The 25,655-nt window shown below is 42.3% G+C and overlaps 1 protein-coding gene across 2 annotated transcripts in view; it reads right to left on the bottom strand.

Annotated features, from left to right (window-relative positions):
* Positions 1-7,900: 7,900 nt before the first annotated feature.
* Positions 7,901-25,655, bottom strand: part of SECISBP2L (SECIS binding protein 2 like) — a 34,141-nt gene continuing 16,386 nt past the window's right edge. The window contains exons 5-18 of one of the 2 annotated variants that reach the window (XM_081888469.1): positions 25,219-25,442; positions 25,106-25,130; positions 24,441-24,556; positions 24,023-24,154; positions 22,903-22,986; positions 22,024-22,191; positions 21,330-21,471; positions 19,597-19,766; positions 17,188-17,314; positions 16,011-16,173; positions 14,843-15,063; positions 13,473-13,627; positions 11,705-11,921; positions 7,901-10,314 (exon numbers count right to left, since the gene is read on the bottom strand). In XM_081888469.1, coding sequence (XP_081744595.1) covers positions 9,650-10,314; positions 11,705-11,921; positions 13,473-13,627; positions 14,843-15,063; positions 16,011-16,173; positions 17,188-17,314; positions 19,597-19,766; positions 21,330-21,471; positions 22,024-22,191; positions 22,903-22,986; positions 24,023-24,154; positions 24,441-24,556; positions 25,106-25,130; positions 25,219-25,442 — 2,609 coding nt within the window. In that variant the 3' untranslated portion in view covers positions 7,901-9,649. The remainder of the gene's footprint in view (positions 10,315-11,704; positions 11,922-13,472; positions 13,628-14,842; positions 15,064-16,010; positions 16,174-17,187; positions 17,315-19,596; positions 19,767-21,329; positions 21,472-22,023; positions 22,192-22,902; positions 22,987-24,022; positions 24,155-24,440; positions 24,557-25,105; positions 25,131-25,218; positions 25,443-25,655) is intronic. The other variant, XM_081888470.1, reaches the window with a different exon arrangement.

Here is a 25,655-nt window from a genome sequence, read left to right as displayed (position 1 = left end):
AGAGCGAAAAATACGGTACTATATGGTTTGTTTTTATGCAATGGAACGATAGAGGTTTGAATTTGCATGTCATTTCTTCAGTAGAATTTCATACTTGTTGTTACACACTTTTTCTTTCCCTTAGCATCATAGGAGTTTGCAACTTTAAGAGTGTGGAAGGTGAACTTTGAAGGAATTAGGCTGTACTTGCTGAGCAGAAGGAAGGTTTGAAAAGTGGGGACCTAAAATGCAAGTATCAGATTTCATTGAAGTGGGCAGACTCTCTTTGCTAGCTATTGTTTGGAACCTCTCCTTCCTGCAAACAGATTTCTACCAAAATACCACAAGATTGCAACTTGCTTGTCTAAAAGAGAGGGAATAAATCCTCTCCCTTCTCCAAAAGGCTTTTTTAAAAAAAATAAAAATATTCCCACCAACAGGGAAGCGAGCAACAATAGGCTTTATTGACCTCTTCCACAGGAGAGCTTTAAACTGCAGTGGATGCTTCCTGTCACATGCACTCCCTCATGTTAATTCTCAGTGTGTGGGTGAGACAGACCGCAGTCACATTTACTGCCTTGTGAGTGAGGGGCGGAGAGGAAAGCGAGAGGCATGTGCCGGTGCCAGTGCTGGTATCGCTCGATGCAGAAGTCCAGAATCACGTTAGATCCCTGCTCATATAAAATGCATCACTTGTGGAAGAAAAAAAAAAGAAAGGAAAAGGATTTCAAAGGGAAGCAATCGTGATTGGAATTACACGTGCCATCACCCCTGCTAAGGAGACGGGGACTTTCTTTTCTCTTTTTTTTAAGTGCAAAAAGGCATCTGTTCTTGCTTTTCAGGCACAAATAGCATCGGTTTCTACCAGAGCCCAGCTTTTCGCTAGCATAAACAGCAATATTTCTTGTCACCGGAAGACCTCCTGTCCAGCACTCAGCCTTCTTTGTGGCCATGTGCATCTACCTCCCCTCTCCCAGCTTCCCTTCCTCCAGAATAAACTCACAAAACCACCCCTTTCCCATCTTTCTAATCACAAGCTGCTCTTAATTTCTGCACCTGCTTCCAGCCCAGCTTTTTCCCTATCTTCCCCCGATTCCTCTTAACCAGGGGTCAGTAAACTTTTTTCGCAGGGGGCCGGTCCACTGTCCCTCAGACCTTGTGGGGGGCCGGACTATATTTTTTTTGGGTGGAGGGGAAATGAACGAATTCCTATGCCCCACAAATAACCCAGAGATGCATTTTAAATAAAAGGACACATTCTACTCATGTAAAAACACGCTGATTCCTGGACCGTCCTTGGGCCGGATTTAGAAGGCGATTGGGCCAGATCCGGCCCCCGGGCCCTAGTTTGCCTACCCATGCTCTTAACAATGCTTTTCAACTGCCACACCAGAAATCCCCAAGTGAGGACCAGTCTGACCTAAGGCAGGTCACCTGAGTAATGCAGCCGCCATTTCCCCCCCTTTGCTGCTCATTGCTGGGGCAGGGTGGGGGTGGGGTGGAGCAAGGTTGCAAATATATTATATATACTTAAAAAATGGGGCAAGTAAACCCCAAATGGCTGGAACTTATGTCAAAAGGCCTGTCTAGGCTACGTGTGGTAGCGAGGAAGAGAAACGTGCACAATTAAAATAGTTAACTGGTTGGCATTAAAGGTATGCCCTGGCTTGGAGACACTGAAAACTACACTGAACATAAAAATAATACGAAGTGAGACCATTTGTCCATCTAGCCCAATATTGTCTGTTCTGACTGGCAGCCGCTCTCTAGGGACTAAGGTAGAGGTCTACCTGTTCCTTCTAACTGGAGACAGCAGGGATGGAACCTGAGATCTTCTGCAAGTAAATAATGCACTCTACTGCCAGCTTTCGGCCAAGACATTTTGCTGCCTGAGGCAAAGGACAAGATGGCGCCCTACCCCATTCCAGATACAGGAGCTGCCTGGGCTAACGACTGAAACTCACTTCAACACTGAAGATAACATCCTCTGTTGCACCTGAGGATGTGGGGCAGGCACAACTCTCGTCTAACAGAGGGGAATGTGCAGGGGGCTGAGGGGGGGAAACAACCAAGGGCTGCTACTGCCGCCGCCGCCACCCTTCATCACTCCCAGCATCCACCACCAATAGGTGCCAACTCCTTGGGGACCAGCTCTTCTGGAGCCCCCAATATCCCATGTTTAGAACCATCGGGGGGGGGGGCAGACGAGGCCAATCGCAGAGCAGCTTCCATGGCCAACACCTCCTCCTGCTGAAGAGGGCCAGGAGGGAAGAAGCTAACCCCAGCAGCAGAGGGAGGAAGAGGTGATTGATTTTGGAGCCATGTGCGGCTTCAGTGGCCAGCGGCACCTCCTTCCCCCTATTAAGGGGAAGACAGGGGAAGCAGCCCTCAGTCAGTGGCAGTAGGTGGCCCAGAGAGGAGCCGCCAATGGCCATTGAAGCTGTGCTTCCATATTTGGCTCTACCCCTTGGCTCCTCCCAATGTCATGCATGCATCATCACCACGACCCCAAATCTTGTGCATAAGTTGGCGCCTCTGGCTATGCCCAATGGTAGGGCTGGCCCTGTCTCCTGCTGCTCCATTTTCCAATTCTCTTCACACATGGATAGAGGAAATGAAGTCTAAAAGACAATTTTACACACCGATAGGAAATTATGTACCTGTGCTGTGGGAGCCTGTTATCTTTGTCCATGGAGTTTTTCCCAGTAGTGATGTATGGAAGTGAGAGCTGGACCATAAAGGCGGCTTATTGCTGAAGAATTGATGCTTTTGAATTATGGTGCTGGAGGAGACTCTTGAGAGTCCCATGGACTGCAAGAAGATCAAACGTATCCATTCTTAAGGAAATCAGCCCTGAGTGCTCACTGGAAGGACAGATTCTGAAGCTGAGGCTCCAATACTTTGGCCACCTCATGAGAAGAGAAGACTCCCTGGAAAAGACCCTGATGCTGGGAAAGATGGAGGGCACAAGGAGAAGGGGACGACAGAGGACGAGATGGTTGGACAGTGTTCTCAAAGCTACCAGCATGAGTTTGACCAAACTGCAGGAGGCAGTGGAAGACAGGAGTGCCTGGCATGCTCTGGTCCATGGGGTCATGAAGAGTCGGACACGACTAAACAAGCTGTGGGAGCAGGGAAGCAAATGGACCTCAGCATATGTGATGCCTATGCCCCCATCCTCCTTTCAAGGGGGCAGTGGTAATCTGAGATATACATGTTGCTCTCTCATTGATGCATTGAAAACCTTGTTGAAAACTCTTTCAATTCAGCAATCTCACATCCTCTTATCACTCCATCCTCTTATCACATGGATAAGGACTCTGCAACTTTGTAGATGGGACTCCAATCCTTACTGTGCCCAGTGAGCATGAACTCCCCTTATTGTGGTATTAGGACCTGTGCTTATAAACTTGTAAATAAATAATAATAATAATAATAATAATAATAATAATAATAATAATAATTTATTATTTGTACCCCGCCCATCTGGCTGGGTTTCCCCAGCCACTCTGGGCGGCTTCCATAGAAACCAGGAAACACTAAAATATCATACATTAAAAACTTCCCTGAACAGGGCTGCCTTAAGATGTCTTCTGAATGTCAAGTAGTTGTTTATCGTTTTGACATCTGCTGGGAGGGCGTTCCACAGGGCGGGCGCCACTACCGAAAAGGCCCTCTGCCTGGTTCCCTGTAGCTTTGCTTCTCGCAATGAGGGAACCGCCAGAAGGCCCTCGGCACTGGACCTCAGCGTCCGGGCAGAACAATGGGGGTGGAGACGCTCCTTCAGGTATACTGGGCCGAGGCCGTTTAGGGCTTTAAAGGTCAACACCAACACTTTGAATTGTGCTCGTAAACGTACTGGGAGCCAATGTAGGTCTTTCAAGACCGGTGTTATGTGGTCTCGGCGGCCGCCCCCAGTCACCAGTCTAGCTGCCGCATTTTGGATTAGCTGTAGTTTCCGGGTCACCTTCAAAGGTAGCCCCATGTAGAGCGCATTGCAGTAGTCCAAGTGGGAGATAACTAGAGCCTGCACCACTCTGGCGAGACAGTCCGCGGGCAGGTAGGGTCTCAGCCTGCGTACCAGGTGGAGTTGGTAGACAGCTGCCCTGGATACAGAATTGACCTGCGCCTCCATGGACAGCTGTGAGTCCAAAATGACTCCCAGGCTACGCACCTGGTCCTTCAGGGGCACAGTTACCCCATTCAGGACCAGGGAGTCCTCCACACCAGCCCGCCCCCTGTCCCCCAAAAACAGTACTTCTGTCTTGTCAGGATTCAGCTTCAATCCATTAGCCGCCATCCATCCTCCAACCGCCTTCAGGCAGTCACACAGGACTATCTAGAATTGTGGAGTGGGGGAAAGCAACCAAATAGCCATGTCTGCTGAGGATACTAAACTGTTCGGGGTTGTTGAAGAAAAAAAAGGATTCTGAAGAGCTCCAAAAGGACCTCTCCAATCTGAACGAGTGGGCAGTAAAATAGCAAATTTAGTATAATAAGTGTAAAGTATTGCAGAAAGGGGCATAAAATACAGTGGTGCCTCGCAAGACGAAATTAATCCGTTCCGTGAGGCTCTTCGTCTAGCGGTTTTTTCGTCTTGCGAAGCAAGCCCATTGACAGCTTAGCGGATTAGCGCTACAGCTGTCAAGCGGCTTCCAGCGATCAGCTGTTAAGCGGCTTATCAGCGGAACAGCTGATAAGCGGCTTAGCGGCTTAAAAAAAGGGCGAAAAAAGCGGAAAAAAACCCGCGGGGGGATGCAAGATTTTTTCCGTCTTGCGAAGCAACCCCATAGGGGAATTCGTTTTACGAAGCGCCTCCAAAACGGAAAACCCTTTCGTCTAGCGGGTTTTTCGTCTTGCGAGGCGTTCGTCTTGCGGGGCACCACTGTATTAATTTCACATATATGCGCATGAAGTCTAAATTGGGAGTGACTGACAAGGAGCAAGACCTTGGGGTCACAACAGATAGCTAAAAAATTGAAAATATCAGCTATGTGAAAAAGGCAAATGCTGAATATTAAATTGCTTCATTCCACATCTTCCAGTTTGTAATACTTCAGTGGGCCAATCCACCCAGGCAAAGCCTTCACTGGCCGAGTGCAGATAATAATAATAAATAATAATAATAATAATAATAATTATTATTATTATTTATACCCCGCCCTCCCCAGCCAGGGCCGGGCTCAGGGCGTCTAACAAGCAATAATAAAAATAAGTTGAATGAATACAACTTAAAAACAAAATTAAAATACAACATTAAAATATTGAAACAATATAATATTAAAATGTAGCCTCATCGCAGGAGGAGAAAGGAAAAGAAAAAAGAAAGAGGGGGAGGGAATCAAATTGGCTTCAAGCCAAAGGCCAGGCGGAACAACTCTGTCTTAAAAGCCCTGTAAAAGATAGCACTTTCCTGATGCCCAATGTCACCACAGATGGAACACTTTTCAATAAAAGTTGGCCTACACGCTCTTGCTGCAATGATAGAAAAATGTAGGGTAACCAAGAGCAGAAAAATCAAAGTGGTGCATATACATGTGCAAATCAGCTCAATGATACACAACAAGCAGTATTTCATCAGGCCCGAGGCAGTTTTTCATCCAAAGGAAGCGGAATAGTTCTTGCATTCATGCAATAACTGCATAAGCTTAATTTGTTTATTCACTTAAGTAAAAATTAAAAACTTGAGTGGCTTACAAATTTCCTCACAGGAAGTGGAAGCTTGGCTGCAGGCCCTTCAGTTAATGACCTGAAGAGAGTATGACTTTGCAGCATTTTGAACTTGAATACGCTGTACATTCAGTAACCTACAACTATATCCACTCCTTGCTAACATCCTTTCAGTTTATGGCTAAAAGAGAGGCTATTTCTAACTCATGAGCAGGCAACCTACAACACAGATATTGCATACGGAGGACATTTGTAGTACAGCTAGAAGAAACAAGTGCTAAGATGATCATTTCTGCATGTCTCTTCCATGCCTATGTTAACTCCTTCCTAGCTTCAGTTACAGATAGGTAGCCGTGTTGGTCTGCCATAGTCAAAACAAAAAAAATCCCTTCCAGTAGCACCTTAAAGACCAACTAAGTTAGTTCTTGGTATGAGCTTTCGTGTGCATGCACACTTCTTCAGATACCTGAAGAAGTATCTGAAGAAGTGTGCATGCACACGAAAGCTCATACCAAGAACTAACTTAGTTGGTCTTTAAGGTGCTACTGGAATGATTTTTTTTTGTTTTTCCTTCCTAGCTTAGTAGACTAGTGAAAACTGAGGGCAGAGGCAGTATGTACTATACACAAAAATATTTTGGAGTTGTGGCACACTGGCCAGCACAGCCCATTTTAGCCACCACAGTTGAATATAGGGAGCTGGGAAAACCAATTTCCCTTCAAAAATGAGTTTTTACACAATAATGTTGACACAGAGAATTGAGAGCAACCATTAACAGCTTGGTGAAAAAAACCACACCACACCATTACTTTTTTATAATCATTTTTATTCATTATGGAAGAACCCCCACTAGTATTTACATAGTGCAAAAAGCTGTTATTACTCAAAAAGGTATGGTAGACAGAACAATTATCCTTCGTAAAAGAAAAAACAGACAGAACCTGTTCATGAAGTAATTTCATAATGATTTTCTATTTTAAACCCACGTTCTGTTACTACAAATGTAAAGGTATCAAAGATTAACAGACATTACTTTATTATAGTCTTTTAAAAATACATTAACCATATATTAACATTAATTGGGCTGTGCCATTCAGTTGATTTTTTAAAAGTGTTAATTGTTTTAAGTTTAGACATTTTCTTACTGTTTCTGCTGGGCAGGTCTGGGTATATAAAGCTGTACAATTTCCATTTATGGCTTTGCAACTTTTTAAAAAAGTCTTCCTATTGAATTAGTGATTAAAATCTGGTAACTTGACTGAATATCTTGATTAGTTGGCACATCACACACACAAAATATTATGACAATTTCAGCAAATAGCAGCTTTTCAAACAATACTTTTTGCTCCATGCTATTAAAATTTAACAACTTCCAGTTGAAGAACTGGACTCAACTATACTGTGTACATCCACCCACCCAATTAACATTCCAAGGTATCTCTCCCTGTGTTGTACTGAGTTCAAAATTCACACAAGTGCATTAATCAAAAGGACCTTTTCTTCCATGTTTAAAATAGCAGAACGCCACACCACACCAGTCACTGATCAAGCATCTAGTCTGTAAATACAGTTTGAAATTTAATCCAGAGAGAGGGAATAAGTTAAATGGGGTTTACTGGCTACCATAAACTCGAAAGAATTAGGCATTGCATTGGCAGCCTACAAACCCCAAAATCTTGTTTGGCCTGCCAAAGGCTCAAGTGCAATAGCTCACCAGGCATTCCATTTTCCAGGGTAAGCTAATTTTTATCCAAATACTGGAGTGTTTAATACTTCATCACATAGTCACTTCAAACAAAGGAAGATCTAGCCCATTGTGCACTCCCCCCACCCTGCAACCCTCATCTCTTTCCACAAATTCTGGTAAAATTTGCTAACCAAGTTTTTTTAAAAGAGCACAGATATTTGCTGAACATGTCCTAAATTTGAACCTACTTACGAAAGCAGAAACACCATTTGACCGTGCGTAAGAATCTACTTTTTATGCCAGTATAGAAATTGTGCTACTTAAAAAACCCAAACAAACAGGAACTATCGTGGCACTGAAAGATAAGGTAACTCATCAAAAGGAACAGAATGTGGATGCTCATTACAGAAGATGACAGAATCACATACACCTCATTATACTACACACCAGAAAAAACCTTATTAAATACAAGCTAACATAACCTCACAAGCATACAAACACAGAGATATTCCATTTCCACCTGGAGGCTCAGCTGCCACTTTTCAGAATGAACTTTTTTTAAAAAAAGGCTGGCTTCCTTACACTCATGTCTTGTTTGCACTGAGATTTGTTGCAATTTTTGGACAGGCAATTTCACAAACTGGGAAGAATGCCTTGACTGAATTTGAAACCAACAGCTGAAAAAGTGGATATACTTAATTAATGTACTTTACTTTTATGTATACTGCCATAGGATTAAGTAGGTTCTGAAAAAAAGACAAACCTTTTAAAAAAGGTACCTAATATACTAGCACTTAGAGGGGTGGGGGGGAGCTACTAGCATCCTGTGACAGCCTAACTCCAAGACTTTTTCTGTCTTTTTCTGAGCCATATATTCCAAAGAGCTTCTTGCACAAATACTCAAACTGGCTTATTCTGCTACATTCCATGATGGACAATATGAGATTTTAAGACACTGTATCAGATTTTTGTCCGTACAATATAATAAGCTAGTTATGAAGATGCTGAAACTATTGGTCCCAATAATTAAGTGAACAACCTAACTGTGAAATACTTCAATAATCGCTGGAAGTCCCTGTTTTCATAAAGCATATCTTTTTGCACTACCAATGAGTATACAACCCTTCTACACTCACCATTAATGGATTTCTTTTTTCCATGCAGCTTATCTGGGTACAATTTGATGTTCTGCAATGGACAAAAGTTTGATGCAGAGCATGCAGAAGTTAAGACAAGCCTTTTGGTTTTTTTATGTTAATAGCAAAGCAGCCTGACTTTCTCCCACTAAACCAACTGATTTCCCACCAACCCAAATAAATTCTGCCTCCTCACTATTATGAACTCCTGCTGTTACAGAAGAGCTCACCTCATCAACAAGAACCAACTTTTATGACTGACCCCAAGCTAAAAACATAAGAGGTGATCAGGAGCATCACATGCACAAATTTCCCCTCTTTTACCCGAATAAATCGAGCCTCAATGGCCCACCTTACCTTCTGCTGAATGATCAATATCCAATTCAGTGTCTGCATTTACATAGCATTTATAAATTTATATTAGCATTCCTGAGATAAGTGAAAACCGCAAACAGTAAAGTTAACAAAACCCAACAAGGAAAAGTTGCTGTGATTAATGGGTCCCCTTGTGACAGTCCTATAGGCACAGTGACAATGATAGTGAATCAAAATGGAAATAAGATTTCTCTTTCCGAAGGTGCCTTGCCAAATTGTTTTAGATGGTTATAACCAGCATTTCAAGAGTATATTTCTGAGACGAATATCCTGAGGCCAGTAAGAAGAGGTTTGAAGTTAAGTTACTGACTAATATGCATCTTTCTAACTCTTATCAGCAAGGATAAAAGCCCCTGGAAAGATTAATTCTGGCCCAAATTCTGGTACACGAAGATGTGGTCAAATAATTTCAAGATAATAGAATGACAAAGCAAATATTGGTCACTACTGCCAGGCTAGAAAGTGTAAGAACTTTTAAGTTATAGTTTGAGAATAATTTTGCATAAAAATGGTCATTTGCAAATAGTTTTCTCATACAAAAAGATGCCTACTGACAGTTTCAACACACATAATCTGTTCTGAGGAAGATATAAATAGTCATTACACACATGCACATACACTCTAGCTCTTAATGGAAAAAGTAATAAAGACAGCTACAAAAAATATTTATGTTGTGAATTAAATATGCATATTAAACGTTACACAGTGCAAAATGCTGAGATGAAGCACACAAAGCAATGGCTGAAATCCTTACAACAGTTAGTTTTTAAAATATTAATGTTTCCTGAGTTTGTGCTCGAGTTTATGGTATATAGTTTGAGTCCGTAAGCTTCGTCTCCAGGGAACTGCAGACTGAAGGCTTCTGCTGGGCTTTACTTGCATGCTTATCCATTGTCCATTCCTCGCTGTCGACGACCGAATCCACTTGCTCGGGAGTTTCGGCTTCTTCCTCACCACTTTGCTCAACATTCTCATCCTCTGCACTGCTAAGGCTCTTCCCAAGCTGAAGTGTTTCCATAGTCCGCTGAGTCTCTGAGACCCAAGATTCAATTCTGCTGTTGAGTTGAACTTCTTCAGATATAGGTTCGTGGGTGTAGTCATCGTCCTCTTCCTCTTCCTCATCCTCCTCTTCTTCAAGCATTCCTGGGACAAGGGTACTGGTTGTACTGGTCATGGAGGAGTTCAAAATATCCCTGCAACTACCATCCAAAGATCCTGTATCTGTGCTTTGCTGCGAGGCCCATTCCAGGTTGTCATCTGGTTTGGGTTCTTCCTTGCCACCACCAAGTGCTTTCCCATGAATTGTGACTGCAACAACCCCAACAGATGCTAGAGACAGCTGCTTATTAGCAACAGCCTTACTGCTGTCGGGCTTTTCTGGAGCAGCAACCTTACAAGAGGCCTCTCTTTCGTTTTCAGAAGTTTCCAATCCATCTGATGTTTCCACCATGTTCCTCCAATTTGTTTCTGGGGAAGAGAAGAAATGCAGAAAAGATTGGGAATGGTTGACACGCAGAAAGAGGTGTGGTTTTGTTCTTTTTTAAAACAGTTGATACACACACACACATGCACGTTCCACTCACCCTTAAACAAAAACAAAGTGCAATTTTAGAACTTTTCTCAGGGGGTATCAGAGAAAAGGTTTTCCCCCTCCAATTCAGTTATATCAATCTTGGGGTAGGGTAAGGTGGGGAAGAGAGAATGGCAAAAATCAGAAATTGCAGTCAGATGTGTTGCCATGAGAAGGAAGTATAGAACACAGGTTAGGTTCTATGCACCACTGCTAGCTGCCTAACATTAACAGTGTAGAATATTGGTAGAATATGTGTGCAGGCTCCCAGTTAAAGTTATTTAATAATCAATTAAATGGAAAACAGCTCTCCGTAGAAAACCAAGCTTTGGTGTTGTCTCTGTCTGTCTGTCTGTCTGTCTGTCTGTCTCTCTCTCTCTCCGTGTGTGTGTGTGTGTGTGTGTGTGTGTGTGTGAGAGAGAGAGAGAGAGAGAGAGAGAGAGAGAGAGAGAGAGAGAGAGAGAGCGCCATTCTAAGTAGTGTTCCAGTGAACAGAACTGTGTCTGGGAGTTCCCAAGTTTGATCCTCGTATCTGCAGGAAGGATTGGGAGAGAATTCTGCTGGAAATCCTGACGAGCTGCTGCCAGTCAGTGTAGACAATACTGAGTTGGAGGGACCAATTATCTGATTCAATATGAGGCAGCTTCCTATGTTCCTAATTTTATTTAAACCCAGGTGGGCTTCACCACTCGATTCAATGCATTTTGCTCAAAACAACTAGTAAGGAGCTTCTAGAGAAGAACATACGTTCGGGAAATGAGTTGAGGCCTATTTCACAGGGCTGCATTACTTTGGAATAAGGGGTTTTTCTTTTCAGTCACATCAAACAAACTTACATTTACAGGAATATCCACATCTATGACTGGGTTGAGTGTAGAGACCATCTAGTTTATCATCCTGCTTGCAAGGTGTCATCCCGCACATGTTGATTCACTTCCACATCAAAAAATAAAACCCCTACACACAAATCTTGTCATCCAAACCAGTGTGCCGCAAGAAGAGTGGAGGAGCAAATCGAGCATCTCACACCAGAAGGCAACTCCTGTTTAGTCAGACAATCCAGGTGCCTCAATTCGGAGTGTGAGGCTACAAAAAACGAGGCAAAACCCCCCCAAAGCCACTAGACAATCTGCCACAGGGGCAGAACCCCCCCCCCCAAATTTGCTTCGTGATCATAAAATAAGCAGATCATCAACATTAAAGGAAGGGGAAAAGGAAAGAAGTTGACAGCTAGCTCACTCTCAGTACGATTCTGCTACATAAGCATTGTTTTGAAAATGCACTCACCGTACTCTTTCTCATTCACTTCTGAAATGGGCTCTGAAATAACACTGCAGAATGAAATTGCACTTGCTGCAGAAGGATTCCGAGAATGCCCCATGTGGTGGGGCACCTTCTTAATGTTCTTCAAGGCCTCCTCCTGCTCCTGCTCCATTGCTGCAACCATGTCCCGATAGGCTTTCCTAGCCTCCTCTGTCAGTGACACCAATTTGTTGAAGAGGTTCTAAAAGAAAAAGACCCCAGCAAGAGATAAAAGCTACCCCAAGAGACCACCCTGTTATCTGCATCTCTTTATTGGAAGGTCCCCTGCTTTCAAGGCAGGACACTCTAGTGTCACAAGTTGTCTTGAAACAAGGCAATGCATTATAATACAGGTGCCTAAGGAATCTGAGGAGGGAAACCATTCTGCGACCCAAAGACTGTACCATGGTAGTTCAGAAGGAGATAGCTGAAACAGTAGTAACCTTATCTACTGATAGCCTCAAGTTTATAGATCCACAGGGAAAGAACTGAACACTGGCTAGAGCAATAGACAATGGGAGATTTGAGGGATGTTTGAGGAATCTGATTTCTTGGAATGCTGATACAAACCGACACTAACATGTGGAATGGAACAGAATTATAGTCTGGATTTTGCTCTTTTGTATCCCAAGATTTGGGGTTGTCAGTCACCCAAAATGTAATAAAATGCAAATGTAATTTAGAATTAAGTGGGAGGTATTAAGGTAAGGTTTACTCAGAGTAGAACCAATGAAATTAATGGACCTAAACTTAGGGCAGGTTCATTAAATGGGTCTACTCTAAGTAAACTTTAGCTGAATACCACCCATATTTAGACATGCATATGCTGAGATAAACTAAGTTTACACACATACTCTCAAATTGCAGCTTGATGCAGAAACAGAATGAAACTGGCTTGTGAACACTTGTTAAATTACCATGGACTGAAATTCATCCCTAGATTCTAGCCACATAAGGGTATCACTTGGCTGAAGAAATTCATTATAGTGACAGCAAAAAAGCATTCTAGTTCTGCACCAGCTAAAATTCTACATGCCAACTAAAATTAGGCATGGCAATAAAATGTAGATCAAATAAGATCCCTTGATTACATCTGAATTATAACGGCTAGTTTGAAATTTGAGGGGGGGGGGCAGGGGTATGTGTGTTCCGCTGCATGGTGTAGCTTAGTGCAAAATGGAAGCATCATTTTACTTAACAGAGCACTCCCTAGTGAATATGACACTTACGTTTTGTAAAAACATTGTGAGCCACTTTCCTTAATATTTAATGAAGATGAGATTTCTGGCTCTCACTCCAATTTCTCTTCCAATTAAGAGGGGGAAAAAGACACACATTTAATATCGGATATGGCCCATATTCACGTGTCAAAAATGGGTAAGTGCTTTTAGTGTATTTTTAGCCTGCTCCTTTTCCAAGCTCATTTCCTGTCATTCTTCGAAATTCTGTGAAGGAACCAATCAGATTTCTGTAAGAGTGCTCATTTGAAAGCAAGAGCCTGACTCTACTCTCATGGTTCTTGTGTATCACATTTGATGGGCAGGCAGTCCTCTTCACGTTTTGGGATGCATGGACGTGTGCTAAGAGGAGGATTTGATCTAGGTTACTTCAAAGATGTGGAGAACGCAACACATACAAAGCTCCATAATGGGGTATGTGGCACAGGTCAGGCACCATTATGAATAATCTTAGGAACTCAGTGAAACAGAAAGAATTCACACCATAGTGGCAGAGTTGATTTATATGCTCTTACCTCAGCACCTGAATAATTGAAGATTCCAACCACACTAACAGGAACTAGCTTGTTCACACAGCGACCAAGAGCTTTACGACCCAGGGCGAAGACAAAGGGGATTTCTTGTTCCCGTGCCATGGCTATTACGTTGTACAGAGCTTCATCCAGTCCACCTTGGTACATGCCGGGAGAAGAACAGAAGATTAAAATGTGAAGAACTTCCTCATAACTAGTTTAAAGTCTGCTATATTGATTACATCAATAATCAAATGCTTAAGTCCAACTACACATTTCCAACCAATGAAAACTGTACCAATGCAGCACAGGATGATGAACTATAAAAACCTTTTACACATTCTGCATTTTAGGCAAAGAGCTAAGATTTAAGAGCACACCAAAAAAACCCCCACAAAATGTGGATGTCACAAAAACCTGCAGCACACAGGAACATGAGTCAGGAAGTTGGTACTGGCTGCAGCTCAAAATTCAGTCATATAATTAAATATAATTTGCCAGTTTTAAGATGCTACATACGTAAGGATAAAATGATGGCTAAATTGCTACTTTAAGCCAACTTATTTTTATCAGTAAGACAAGGTTCTAAAGAAAAAGTCTAAAGGCCTTAGACAGGAAGTTCAATTAAAATATAAAGCCCTTGTTAGGACAGTGCCAAGCCAAATCGCGAATGAGCAGATGTGTGGGCTTCCACAGAGATCATGACTGCTGTGCTGCACTGAACTTGTACTGGCTTAACGTATTGTCTGAACCAGGCCTGTGGTTCAGCACTCGCAGAAAATCCACAAGCTGTAAGCCAAAAGACCAACTTTAGTTACAGCTTGCGGTTTTGTCTGGAGTGCGCTAAACCATAAGCCCAAGTTCAAACAACATGCTAAGGCGGACTATGCCTTAGTGCAGCAGCAGAACAACTGGAGGAGAGAAGCAAAGCAGCCATGATCTCCTCTCCGGAAGCCCACACATGTACTTATTTTGTGCTAAGCCAGTTTTGGCTTCACGCTATGTGTGAGCCAGGTTGCAATCCCTCCTCCTGTGCAAGTCGAAAGTGCATAAAAAGTGTGTGCATGTCATGACATCCGCTCATGTCTTCTCCCCACAACTCCTGCCCCATCGGCAGGCTCTGTGCCACACAAAATCATTCTGCATTCCTCTGCAGGGGCTTCTTGAGGGGTGAAAGGACCTGCAGGAGGAAAGGGAGACAGAAAAGCCCCAGGGTGCACATGGTACTCTGCACACAGCTCTTTGAAAGCCCCTCAGTGCCCTGCAGAATAAAAAACGGCATAGGCAAAAAGAAAAGAATGATTCCGTGTTGAAGCAGAGAATCAGACCGAAGCTGTAAGAGAAGGTGGTCCACGAGAGATAATCATTAATACCTTTTGACTGGATTTTCTCACAGTTTGGAGAAATGATAACACACTTGATCTTGTTTAACTTCATGTGTTTTGTAACCTCGCGTAAACCCATCACAAGCCTCCTCTTTGCTTTTGCTCTCATGGGGTCCTTTTGGTAAATTCGTTCTTGGAAGCTGACAAGCTCTTGTAACAGGAGGGTCACACACTCATCTATTTCTTTGCTTAGAACTTGATTACAGTACCTGTAAAGTCGGAAGGGATACAATAAGACAAAGTTCAAGAAGGCCAAACTGCTTTCACTATCCTTTCCTCAAGGGTTTTTACACTTTTCTGAAGTCCTTTAACTCATCCCTCTATACCTGGGTATTTTAACATGAGCTCTTCTCTCATATAGAGGGATGAGCTAAAGGACTTCAGAAAAGTGTAAAATACATATTTAGGTTTATCTTGATATTTTGTGGCATATTTGCCATCTTTAATATTTATGGGTATAACTTTGTGTAATTTTAGTATCATTGTTTTTATTTTGTCAGTTATTCTGAATCTCAAACTAGCAGAGAATGTGGCACAGAAGTTTCTGATACAAGCTTCCTAAACTAAAAGATATTCCAAAAAATCTCTCCTAAAATCATTTAGAGAACCAAATATTGGTATCTAGAATACCAAAACCTAGCATCACTCAAAGTGACCCCAGGCACTCAAAGCGAAAGGTAAAGCAAAGACACATGGTCTGTCAACAAGGGGTAATTGACAAAATCCTCTCTCATCAGGATTGGCTAAGAATACCTATTTTGTTGTCTCTTCCAGTTATGACTTGACTAAGCTATCCAAATATATTTGGGGTGCAGATACCTTCTCTCTGGTCTATGATACACTATGCATAGCATAGCTAGAATTTATTTAAGTGCAACTGTCATGCTTTGCAGCTGGGCTGAACTTGAGGTTTTTTTGGTCCATGATAAACTAAACTCTGTGGGATAGCTCAGTTGGTACAGCATGAGGCTCTTACTCTCAAGGTCATGGGTTTGAGCCCCACACTGGGCAAAAAGATTCCTACATTGCAAGGGGCTAGACTAGATGAACCTCATGATCCCTTCCAACGCTATAATTCCATCATTCTACTTACACTGTAATACACATTTTATTGGACAAGTGATGCAGAAGGTTAGTTTTTAAAAACAGCTCTTACTCTCGGAATCTCTTGCTATGAATCTTCGTGATGGTTGAAGAAGCCATTGGGCTACCTATTCCTGAACTGGCAGGTGAGCCTTGGGATACTGGAGTCATGCAGTAAGGAGAATTTTGACTTGCCGGAGAGAGTGAGGTGTCACTCGGCACACTCAAGCCGGTTTCTGTAACAGGAAAATGATAAAGTCAAAAACAGCATCTGTGTGGATCACTGGAACATATCATTCCTTCATGCCACCATGGCACTTTCAAAAGAACCCAACACTGTAAACCAGACTAGTCAATAGTATGATCTGACAGATCCAGCTTTTGTGCATCAAAACAATGGTGCACTGACACCATGTGGTTGCTGTGCTAGATTTCTTGTTTTGTTTTCAGTTGGGGGATAAATATTAAACTACAGCTAGCAATTACCGTATTTTTCGCTCTATAAGACACACCAGACCACAAGACGCACCTAGTTTTTGGAGGAGGAAAACAAGAAAAAAAATATTCTGAATCTCAGAAGCCAGAACAGCAAGAGGGATCGCTGCACAGTGAAAGCAGCAATCCCTCTTGCTGCTCTGGCTTCTGGGATAGCTGCGCAGCCTGCATTCGCTCCATAAGACGCACACACATTTCCCCTTACTTTTTAGGAGGGAAAAAGTGAGTCTTATAGAGCAAAAAATACGGTAACTATCAAGGCAATTTTAAAAACTTATAGGCTGAGATGTTGAGGCTGCCAAGTCATGGACTATGTTACTATAGAGCAGCCTTGGCTCTCCAGATGTTTTTGGCCTACAACTCCCATGATTCCTAGGTAGCAGGACCAGTGGTCAGGGATGGTGGGAATTGTAGTCTCAAAAATATCTGGAGGGCCGAGGTTGAGGAAGCCTGCTGTAGAGGCTCTTCAGCTGCCCATCCACAGACTCCTACTGCTCTTGAAAGGCTAAAATAGCTTCTGGAGTGACATTATATTTACAATTTAGATTAAAAACATGCACAAAGCTTACTCCTTCTGGTCCAAATTCCTAAGTAAAACAATACTTGCCATAGACAAGCTCCTGATTTAGTAACTCTACTTAAAATTATAAAAAAACACAACAATGTTCAAGGGCACACACATGCACACAGGAAATACTGTAAAGCATATTACTGCATCTAGACAGATATTTCAGTTCAATCTTTAGAGTTCTGACCTTCTTGAGATGCTACGTCTTCTGACTGATTTGGAGTCAGATTCACCTCTTGTTCTTCATCAGCTCCCAGAAGGGTATGATCTACAGATAAGCGCCCCTTTTTTTCTTCTCTTTCCTTCAAGATAATCTGGGGGGTGGGGTGGAGAGACAGTTTAGGATAATGTGAGCAATGCTAATTTCTTCTACAAATTAATAAGCTTGCTGCTTTGTAGGAAAAGGGATAGCAATGTGGATATTTTGTTCGTAAGTGAAAGTCATTTTTCAGAAGTGGGTGGATGTTCTGAACAACGAAGGGACAGCAGGAAAAAACTGTATTTTTTATAAACACCATGAGAAAGGAAAATTACCCGTGTCAAAAGAAAATTAGGAAACAATGTAAAAGTTGGGAATATATTATAATATACAATACGTTACTAAGATTAGTAGCATATACATAATCAAATATTCTAAAACAATATAGTTCTTTAAAAGAAAGGATTTACCACATTATTTATAAAATTATATCCTTATTGCAAACCAGAGTATAATAAATCTAACTGCCAATATTTAGGGCAAATAGTGATTTCAATTGCCAGATGATTTTAAATCTTGCTGTCTTCCTCAGTGGCACATGCAATCTTTTATTTCAAGAACGTGATACTTGATGATTGCAAATTTGAATTTCCTTCTCTTTGGAGTGGAGAATCCATTAGTTGTCATTTTTATTTATGTGCAATAGCAAACTTAGCCTCCTCACAACTGTATTATTTTGTTTCATATTGGGTAGGATCTGAGAGATGGGGAGAGAAAATCTTGTTGTACAAGCTAGACACCACCCTGTCATTCAAAGCTAGTCTGGAGTATCAATGGACCCCCAGAACAGTGTGGAACAGGGCCCTGGAGGTTGTAGCACGACTGAGAAGAGTTGGGATAATTCAGTGGTGCTGTCTTGCACAAGCAGAGGTGCCTTTCTGCTAACAGGACATCACTGGATCCAAGCCCTTGTTATGCCTGACTTTTGCTTTTTTTCTTTTTAAAAAGAAAACACAGTGACATATGAAAATAATTCAGAATTGAAAAACATTTTTCTCCCCACAGAATCCTTTGCTCACACACCTGCAAATAAAACCATGCAACAATAATCAAGGACAGTGGTACCTCCGGTTGCAAATGGGATCCATTCCAGAGGTCCGGCCATATCCCAAAGTTTTCACAACCGGAGAGACCACTTCTGTGCATGCACATATGGCGGTAGAACACTTCTGTACATGCGCAAGTGGCGAAACACTTCCAGGTTTGCTGTTTTTGCAACCCAAAGTTTACGTTACCCGAGGGTAACTTAACCCAAGATTCCACTGTATTTAAATTGATACGGCTATTATTTAGAAGTGGTGCAAAACAGTATTTATGAATAACTGATTCAACAATTTTAAAGTACCTGGGACATGGCAAAAATCTTTGGAAAAGGAGGGCCTAGTTTCTAGGATCCCAAAATAAGAATAAAGGAAAGCCATTTAGGCTGTGTTGTTCATTAAATGCGTGTTGCCCCTTTTATTGGCCATATCCTACATGGTTAACAACAGGATAGTGATTACCAGTTTTAGGCTCTCTGGTACAGAGAAGGTATTTGGTTAGTCTGTAACCCAGATATCATAACTGGGGCATAACCCCAGGCACATTTTTTGGAAGGGGCGCAACCAGGCACCCCCAAGACATGCTCCCTCATTGAAGCCTGGCTCTGGCATGCAAGGCAGCTACTGAGGCAGCTTTTTTACACCCAGCTGCAGCAGCCCCACTCCCAGGTCAAGCCTGACGCGGAAGTGGAGCGCAGGAGAGTCAGAGGCAGCGTTGTTGCTGTGCGAGCAAAAGGAGCTGCCGAAAAGAAACAAGCAAATATAACCTTTTAGCATTTTGTGGTGTAAAATGTCCACTTTTCATCTGCTAGAAATAACACAACTGGTCTTAAGGGCATACAGTATCAGCCTTTGCAGAGAGTCCACTGAATGAGAAAGATGACCTTAAATATAGGCAACCCTTCGATCAGCAGCTAGGCCCACAGCACAAGTCAGCGTGGGCAAACCCTGGGAATTAACACAGAAATAGATGCCGCGGGGCAAAGAGACGAACAGCTCATCAAGAGAACTGTGTTTTTGTGAGCAAGGAGACCATTTTTTGAATCAAGCACTTTTACTGAGGCAGTTTGGATCTGTTGGGGATGAAATAAGTGACATCAAGGTATCGATTGGCCGGTTGGCTTCCTTGGTGCTCTGCTTGTTCCCATCATCGGGGTGGAAGGGGAATCATACGTCATGATCATGAATGGAAGCTTATCCTGTCTCCTGCTTTCAAATAATAAAATAAAATAAAATAAGCTGGACCATTAGGATTAATGATCACCATGTCCACAGCAACGTTCTAAAAACTGCTTACCTTTTTAAGTGCTGTTGGACGCTTCAGCTTTGAGAGCTCCCTTTCTTTTCCTCGTTTCACTTTTGGGGCAGTGGAGTCCAAAGGATTGAGACAACCCACTGACGGCTGTCCTTTAGTTAAGGATTTTCGGCTGGCAGGTTCTTTGGCATGAAAAGGTGCAGCACTGCCAACTGAATGAAATCAAGACAACCATTATTCTAACCCCTACTACTGAAATCAAACCAAAATTAGCAAACAACCCGCCCCCCCACCCCCCGATCAGCTCTTGTTACAAAAGCCTTTTCCTCTCATTGGAAACAAAAACAGACAACAATGACAGGAAAGTTACACAATGGAACGATTCTGCTTCCAGATGGCTTTAAACTAGTATTCGGTTTAGTCTACTGTTTTGCAGGAACACTTTAGCTCAGCAAGGAAACAGAAACATGGTATGTCCCTTAAAATTAATAGTATGTTATTTCAACTGTTAGCAGAAAGGAACCTTCCTTTGGCTGGCTTTCAAAGAACTGCACAGCCAGCCTCATACACTCAAGGAGGATTGCCACACAGAAACCATTTTTGAAATTGCGGAGGCTTGCATTTTACCCTTGCAACAACACTGTTAGCCAGATTAGGCTGAGTGGAGATTTGAACCATAGCTCTCCCCCCCGATCTTAATAGTGCAGTATTATTATGCACTCTACATGGAGCTACCCTTTTAGGGGATTCAGAAGTGTAAACTAGTGCAGAAAGTAGCTGACAGACTGCCAAGTGGTGTAGCTTATTGAAGCCATATGACATCAGTTTTATGAGAGTGTTGCACTGACTGAATTGGGCTCAGAAGCATCCAAAGTGTTGCTGTTGACATATAAAGCCTTGAACAACTTGAAATCCAAACACCTGTAGGTGTCTAGGTCCTGAGATCTCTGTTCACCAAAGCATTTACGGGCAGCTGGTCACTTGTAACAAGGAATTGCTTTCTGTTGCTGGCTTGGCAAGACCTACATTGGCTCCCATTATGTTTCAGAGCACAATTCAAAGTGTTGGTGCTGACCTTTAAAGCACTAAACAGCCTCGGCCCAATATACCTGAAGGAGCGTCTGCACCCCCATCGTTCTGCCCAGACACTGAGGTCCAGCGCCGAGGGCCTTTGGCGGTTCCCTCCACTGTGAGAAGCGAAGTTGCAGGAAAACAGGCACAGGGCCTTCTCGATAGTGGCGCCAGCCCTGTGGAATGCCCTCCCACCAGATGTCAAGGAAATAAAGAACTATCTAATGTTTAGAGGACATCTGAAGCCAGCCCTGTTTAGGGAAGCTTTTAATGCATGATGTTTTAATGTATTTTTAATCTTTCGTTAGAAGCCACCCAGAGTGGCTGGGGAAACCCAGCCAGATGGGCGGGATATATATAAGTTGTTGTTGTTGTTGTTGTTGTTGTTGTTGTTGTTGTTGTTGTTGTTGTTGTTGTGGTTTTAATGTATTATTGTATTCTATACTTTTTTATTACTATAATAATCCACCCTGACATTTAATTACATAAGCAAGCCAACCTGACTTTATTCATCACACAGAATGGTACAAACATTTACTGAATAACAAAAACGTACTCCAATCATCCACGACCCATTTGGCACACTGGTTGGGACCGATTGCCACTGCAGTCCAACAAATTTTGGAGGGCCACAGGTTAGCCTTAGGTGGAAAATGGCAGAGAAACAAGTAGCTATAAAAACCAGCCAAGTGAGATGTACCCACCTGTGTAAGAAAGGGGCCTGGTATTTGTGATCTGGCGAGCTTTCATAGCTTGCTGCTGTTTTTCAAGAGCGGCTAGCATATCCCCCAAGTCCAACTGCACAGGTGTTTTGCTCTTCTTTCCAGCTGCTTTTGAAACTGCTTCCTATAATCAGAATAAAAGTGGCACAGTTCACCTCCAGTGACCAGAGGCATAACTTAACCAGACATTATAAACTTCCCATGATCTTGGTCAGGCATCCCCAACCTGCGGCCCTCCAGATGTTTTGGCCTACAACTCCCATGATCCCTAACTAACAGGACCAGTGGTCAGGGATGATGGGAATTGTAGTCCAAAACATCTGGAGGGCCAAAAGTTGGGGATGCCTGATCTTGGTGTTTAATCTGTTTTCCTGAGGGTGGGGTGCTAGAAGATACCGTTGGTTCAATATAGCAATAATGTTTTTGTGCTTACAAACAAAGGCATAGCCAAGGCAGTATATACAAAACCTAGAAGGAGAGATGTAATTCTAGGAAATATTACAACTTGAACGTTCTTCATGCAAGTGAAGCTCTATGAACTTTTTGGTAGGTTCACCAGGGCTCCTTTGGTGATTATGATTGCTTTGGTGATTGTACCCAGGCTGGAGGCTTCCAGCTGGCTGTCCCTGATTTAAATACGCAGCCAATCACGATTATAACATAAAAAAGAACAGACCTGGAGTTTTCTCTGCTCCATGCTAATTTCTGAATACTCTTGAGCCGTAGCCAGTGCTGCTGCTAGGGCTTTCTTCTTTTGACTTTTTGCCCGTTTTGGAACAGACGTGGTGATTGGAATTGGAGTCTGTACAATATTGATTGGAGAATTTTCGGGTAAACCATCCAACTAGGGTGAACAAGGGGAGAGAGCACAGCTTTAAAGGTGTTACAACAGAAAGCATAGCTCATCACAAACTTGCCCAAGTTGACCTTGTTTCCCAAACTACCTCAACTGTATCAGCACACAACCTAGTACACTCATATAGGACTCCCTAAGTGGTCAGAGTGCTTTATTTAAACAGTATCTCAGTTAGGTCTGAGCAATTATTTGATTTGGCAGATGCAGTCCTCTACCAATGGCTTTTAGGTCACATGAAAAAGGCAACTCATAAATAATCTAGAGACTCAAAATATTACTAGCATGAATGATTTACTCCAGAAAGGCTGGAACTTTTTACTTGCTGCTGGTATAAGCACATGGAGGGGGAAAAACATTACTCTTCTATTTTGCATTAGTTATTCCAGTCATGACTAGAATAACGAGCTATGCAAGGTGTTGAAGCTCCCTCCACACCTCTGGCTTTTGAGATTTCAGCAGACATTGCTCACACTTTCGGGCATATAATCCAAGCCATAAAGGGCTAGAAACATGCTTCCTTCTTTAAAAGCAAATATTCTTATGAAACTGAATTCTGCACCTCGTTCCACCACATTTCTCCACTCCCACAGAATAGAAGCATTCACTGCTGCTGCATTATCAATAGTCAATCACAATATCTATCGAAGAAAACCAGCTAATTTAAATCAAAATACTATTTACATTATAAAAGCCTCTTACCACTTTAGGGGCATGTTTCAGCTGCATATTACCACCCTTGGAATTTCCATTTTCACTGTTTAACTCTGGAAATTCGTCTTCATCCTAAATAAAAATATTGGGAGGATTTGAAATGAATTAAGTTTGCATCGCTCTATCTCTACTAGGCACCAAGGCCTCACTTAAGCCATTAGCAGAAGTTAGCAGGTGCCACTCTGCAATGCTTAAAAAAGAATAACTTGCCCAATCATGAGACACTCATTATGCAACAATTAAAGAAGGGAAGATGCTGGCAGCAAAATGCTGGGACACACTAAAAAGTAACAACGAAAGGCAAGTTTATATGCTTTAAAAATGAGCATGCCTATTATGTAGGACACAAAAACAGCCTTCTTTGCACATAATAATAATCCTGGTGTTGGGAACCTGAGGGCCACAGGTCCTCCTGGGGAATCTTTCAGGGGCCGCCTGATAGTAGAGGGTAGTGACAGAAGCAGAAATGGGAAGAGGAACAGATGTCATTTGTACCTTTGTACAATAATTTCCACACTCACACTCCCCAATCCCTCTTTGTTCGGCATCCAAGCAAGCAAGAAGCTTAATGAGTCCAGTGACACAAGCGAGCCAGGCAAAAATGCTCAAGGAGGAAGCAAGGCCAAAGCGGGAAATAGAGAGACCTGGAGGGTGACATTCTGCCTCGGGCCCCAAGGTTCCCCATATAGTGCAATAATCCATGGTCAAAAATAAAACCAAGGCTCACTCTGAACGAATAGTGTGCTGGTGCATGGAGCTCAGGTTCATGGCTTCAGCTCTGCCTGCCTCCAGGAGAAACAAACCATGAAACTTGGCTTAGGATTTATGTGTGAACCAGTAACCACAGGTTGCTTCTTCCAACAAACTGCAAACGGCAAGCAAAGAACAAATCTTGGCTTCTACTCATTTTGTTTAGAAAGAAAGAAACCACAAGACTTGCAAGTAACACCGAGCAAATCCTTATGGTTCGCTTCTTCCAGAGGCAGACAGGGTGGAGTGGAGCTGACAAAACAGGATAAGCCGATTACAAGGCCGCCATCGTCCACTCAAAAATTTCAGTGAGGGTTTTGTGTGACAATTACTATGAATGAATGAATAATAAAGTTACCTCAAAATAGAGGGGCTCAGGACTTGGCTCTGTCCTGTTTGACTGGTTTATGGTTATAGGCTTCTCGTGTTTCTTCTGCAAGTTCTGTCTTCTCTCTGACGATGTGCTATGTCCCCTACATCTAAAGGCAGGCTACACGTGCATTAAAAAAACACAACCCAAAACATATTATGGACTGGTACTTTTCCCAACTCTATCATGAAATAACTCTTATCATGACTAAATGGTTATAAATCTCATGTGCCCTTTAATGATGCCCCCAAATGCTCTCTATAGCTCTGAATCAATAGCTCTGTACAAGTCTGCCAGTTTTACATGCTTTCTACAGTAGCTTTCATCTTTTAAAGAAACTGATGTACAGCCCTGCTTAACCTGCAAAACTTACACTAAGTTTAGGGTGTTCATAGTAAAAGGTTACCTGTGAGTTACTACACTGCTCAGGTTGCCGTCCACCTCTTGAGAAAACTGGTGTTCTCTCTATCCAAGGCTTTTTCTGAGTTGCTTGGGAACTGACACTTGCCCAACTGACGGCTCCTGAAACAAACATCGCAGACATTTAAGGAAATACTCCATGTATGAAAAACAAAGTGTAAAAAATTATATCCATTCTCCAACAGTACTGAAAGTTACACATATAGGGAGAGACAGCTAGGTGCAAAATCTAGCTCTGTGTATATATACCCTGTAAAATTAGTTCCTGTTTTCAGTAGTTTTACCTGTTCTAATAGTTCACATCAGAGATAATTCTGAATGAAAGTGGCTTGTTATAGCTATTACTCCCATGTGTATTGTCTGCCAAGTACAACATGTTTTCTTTCTAAATGAACATTTATTTGTTCCTTTACTGTAAGTTAGTTGCATTGTGTTAACGTAAGAAGTAAGGAATGCACAATTAAAAATGAAGCCTTATATGCATTTCTTACGGAGCTTAATTTTCACCTCAGGCCTGGCATATTTATCAGACAGAAGGACAATAGAAAAAAGGTGGTTTATTGATGCTGTTAGGAAGAGAATGTTGGCAAAAAACAGCAAAGCTTGAGTGCTTGAGATTTTTTGATCTCTCTCTATATATATGAAAGTTACCTGGATGTATTGATGGTTCCATCATCTGAAAAATTTAAAAAAGAAGAGATTTTAAGATTTTGCTTATTTTGTGCCATCTTCATCCCTTTTAAACACTTCAGGCGTTTACCTACATTTGATGCAGCAGATTCTGTGCTCCTTGAGGTCACACCAGCAGCCTGGTTGCTGTGTTTAGGACTGCAATAACCACTGTCACTATCAATGTCTGCTTCGCTAGCCCCTTGCTCACTAGAGGATTCCGCAGGGTGGGAGGTTCGCCGCCGCCTGCTTTTTGGTTTCCAGTGCATGGCACTCACACTCTCAGACAGTGACTTGCTTGCGATCTCCGATGGAAAGTCTGCAATGCAAGGCAAGTGGGATTACTAAGAACTAACAGTTCTTTGGAGCAACCTAGTCTTCTTCCACAAACATACAAGCAGGTAAGAAGAGCTGTCACAATAGTAATGGAATTATCAGGCATTCTAGATAGCTATCTAGAACAACCCATTGCCAGAGAGTTTTGTTAAACGTACAGATGGCAATAATTTCCGCTTCCTTCTACAACCTTGGT

The sequence above is a fragment of the Podarcis melisellensis genome, assembly GCF_964234715.1.
Source record: "Podarcis melisellensis genome assembly, chromosome: 14".
Classification (NCBI taxonomy): domain Eukaryota; kingdom Metazoa; phylum Chordata; class Lepidosauria; order Squamata; family Lacertidae; genus Podarcis; species Podarcis melisellensis.
This window is presented reverse-complemented; position numbering and strand designations above follow the sequence as displayed.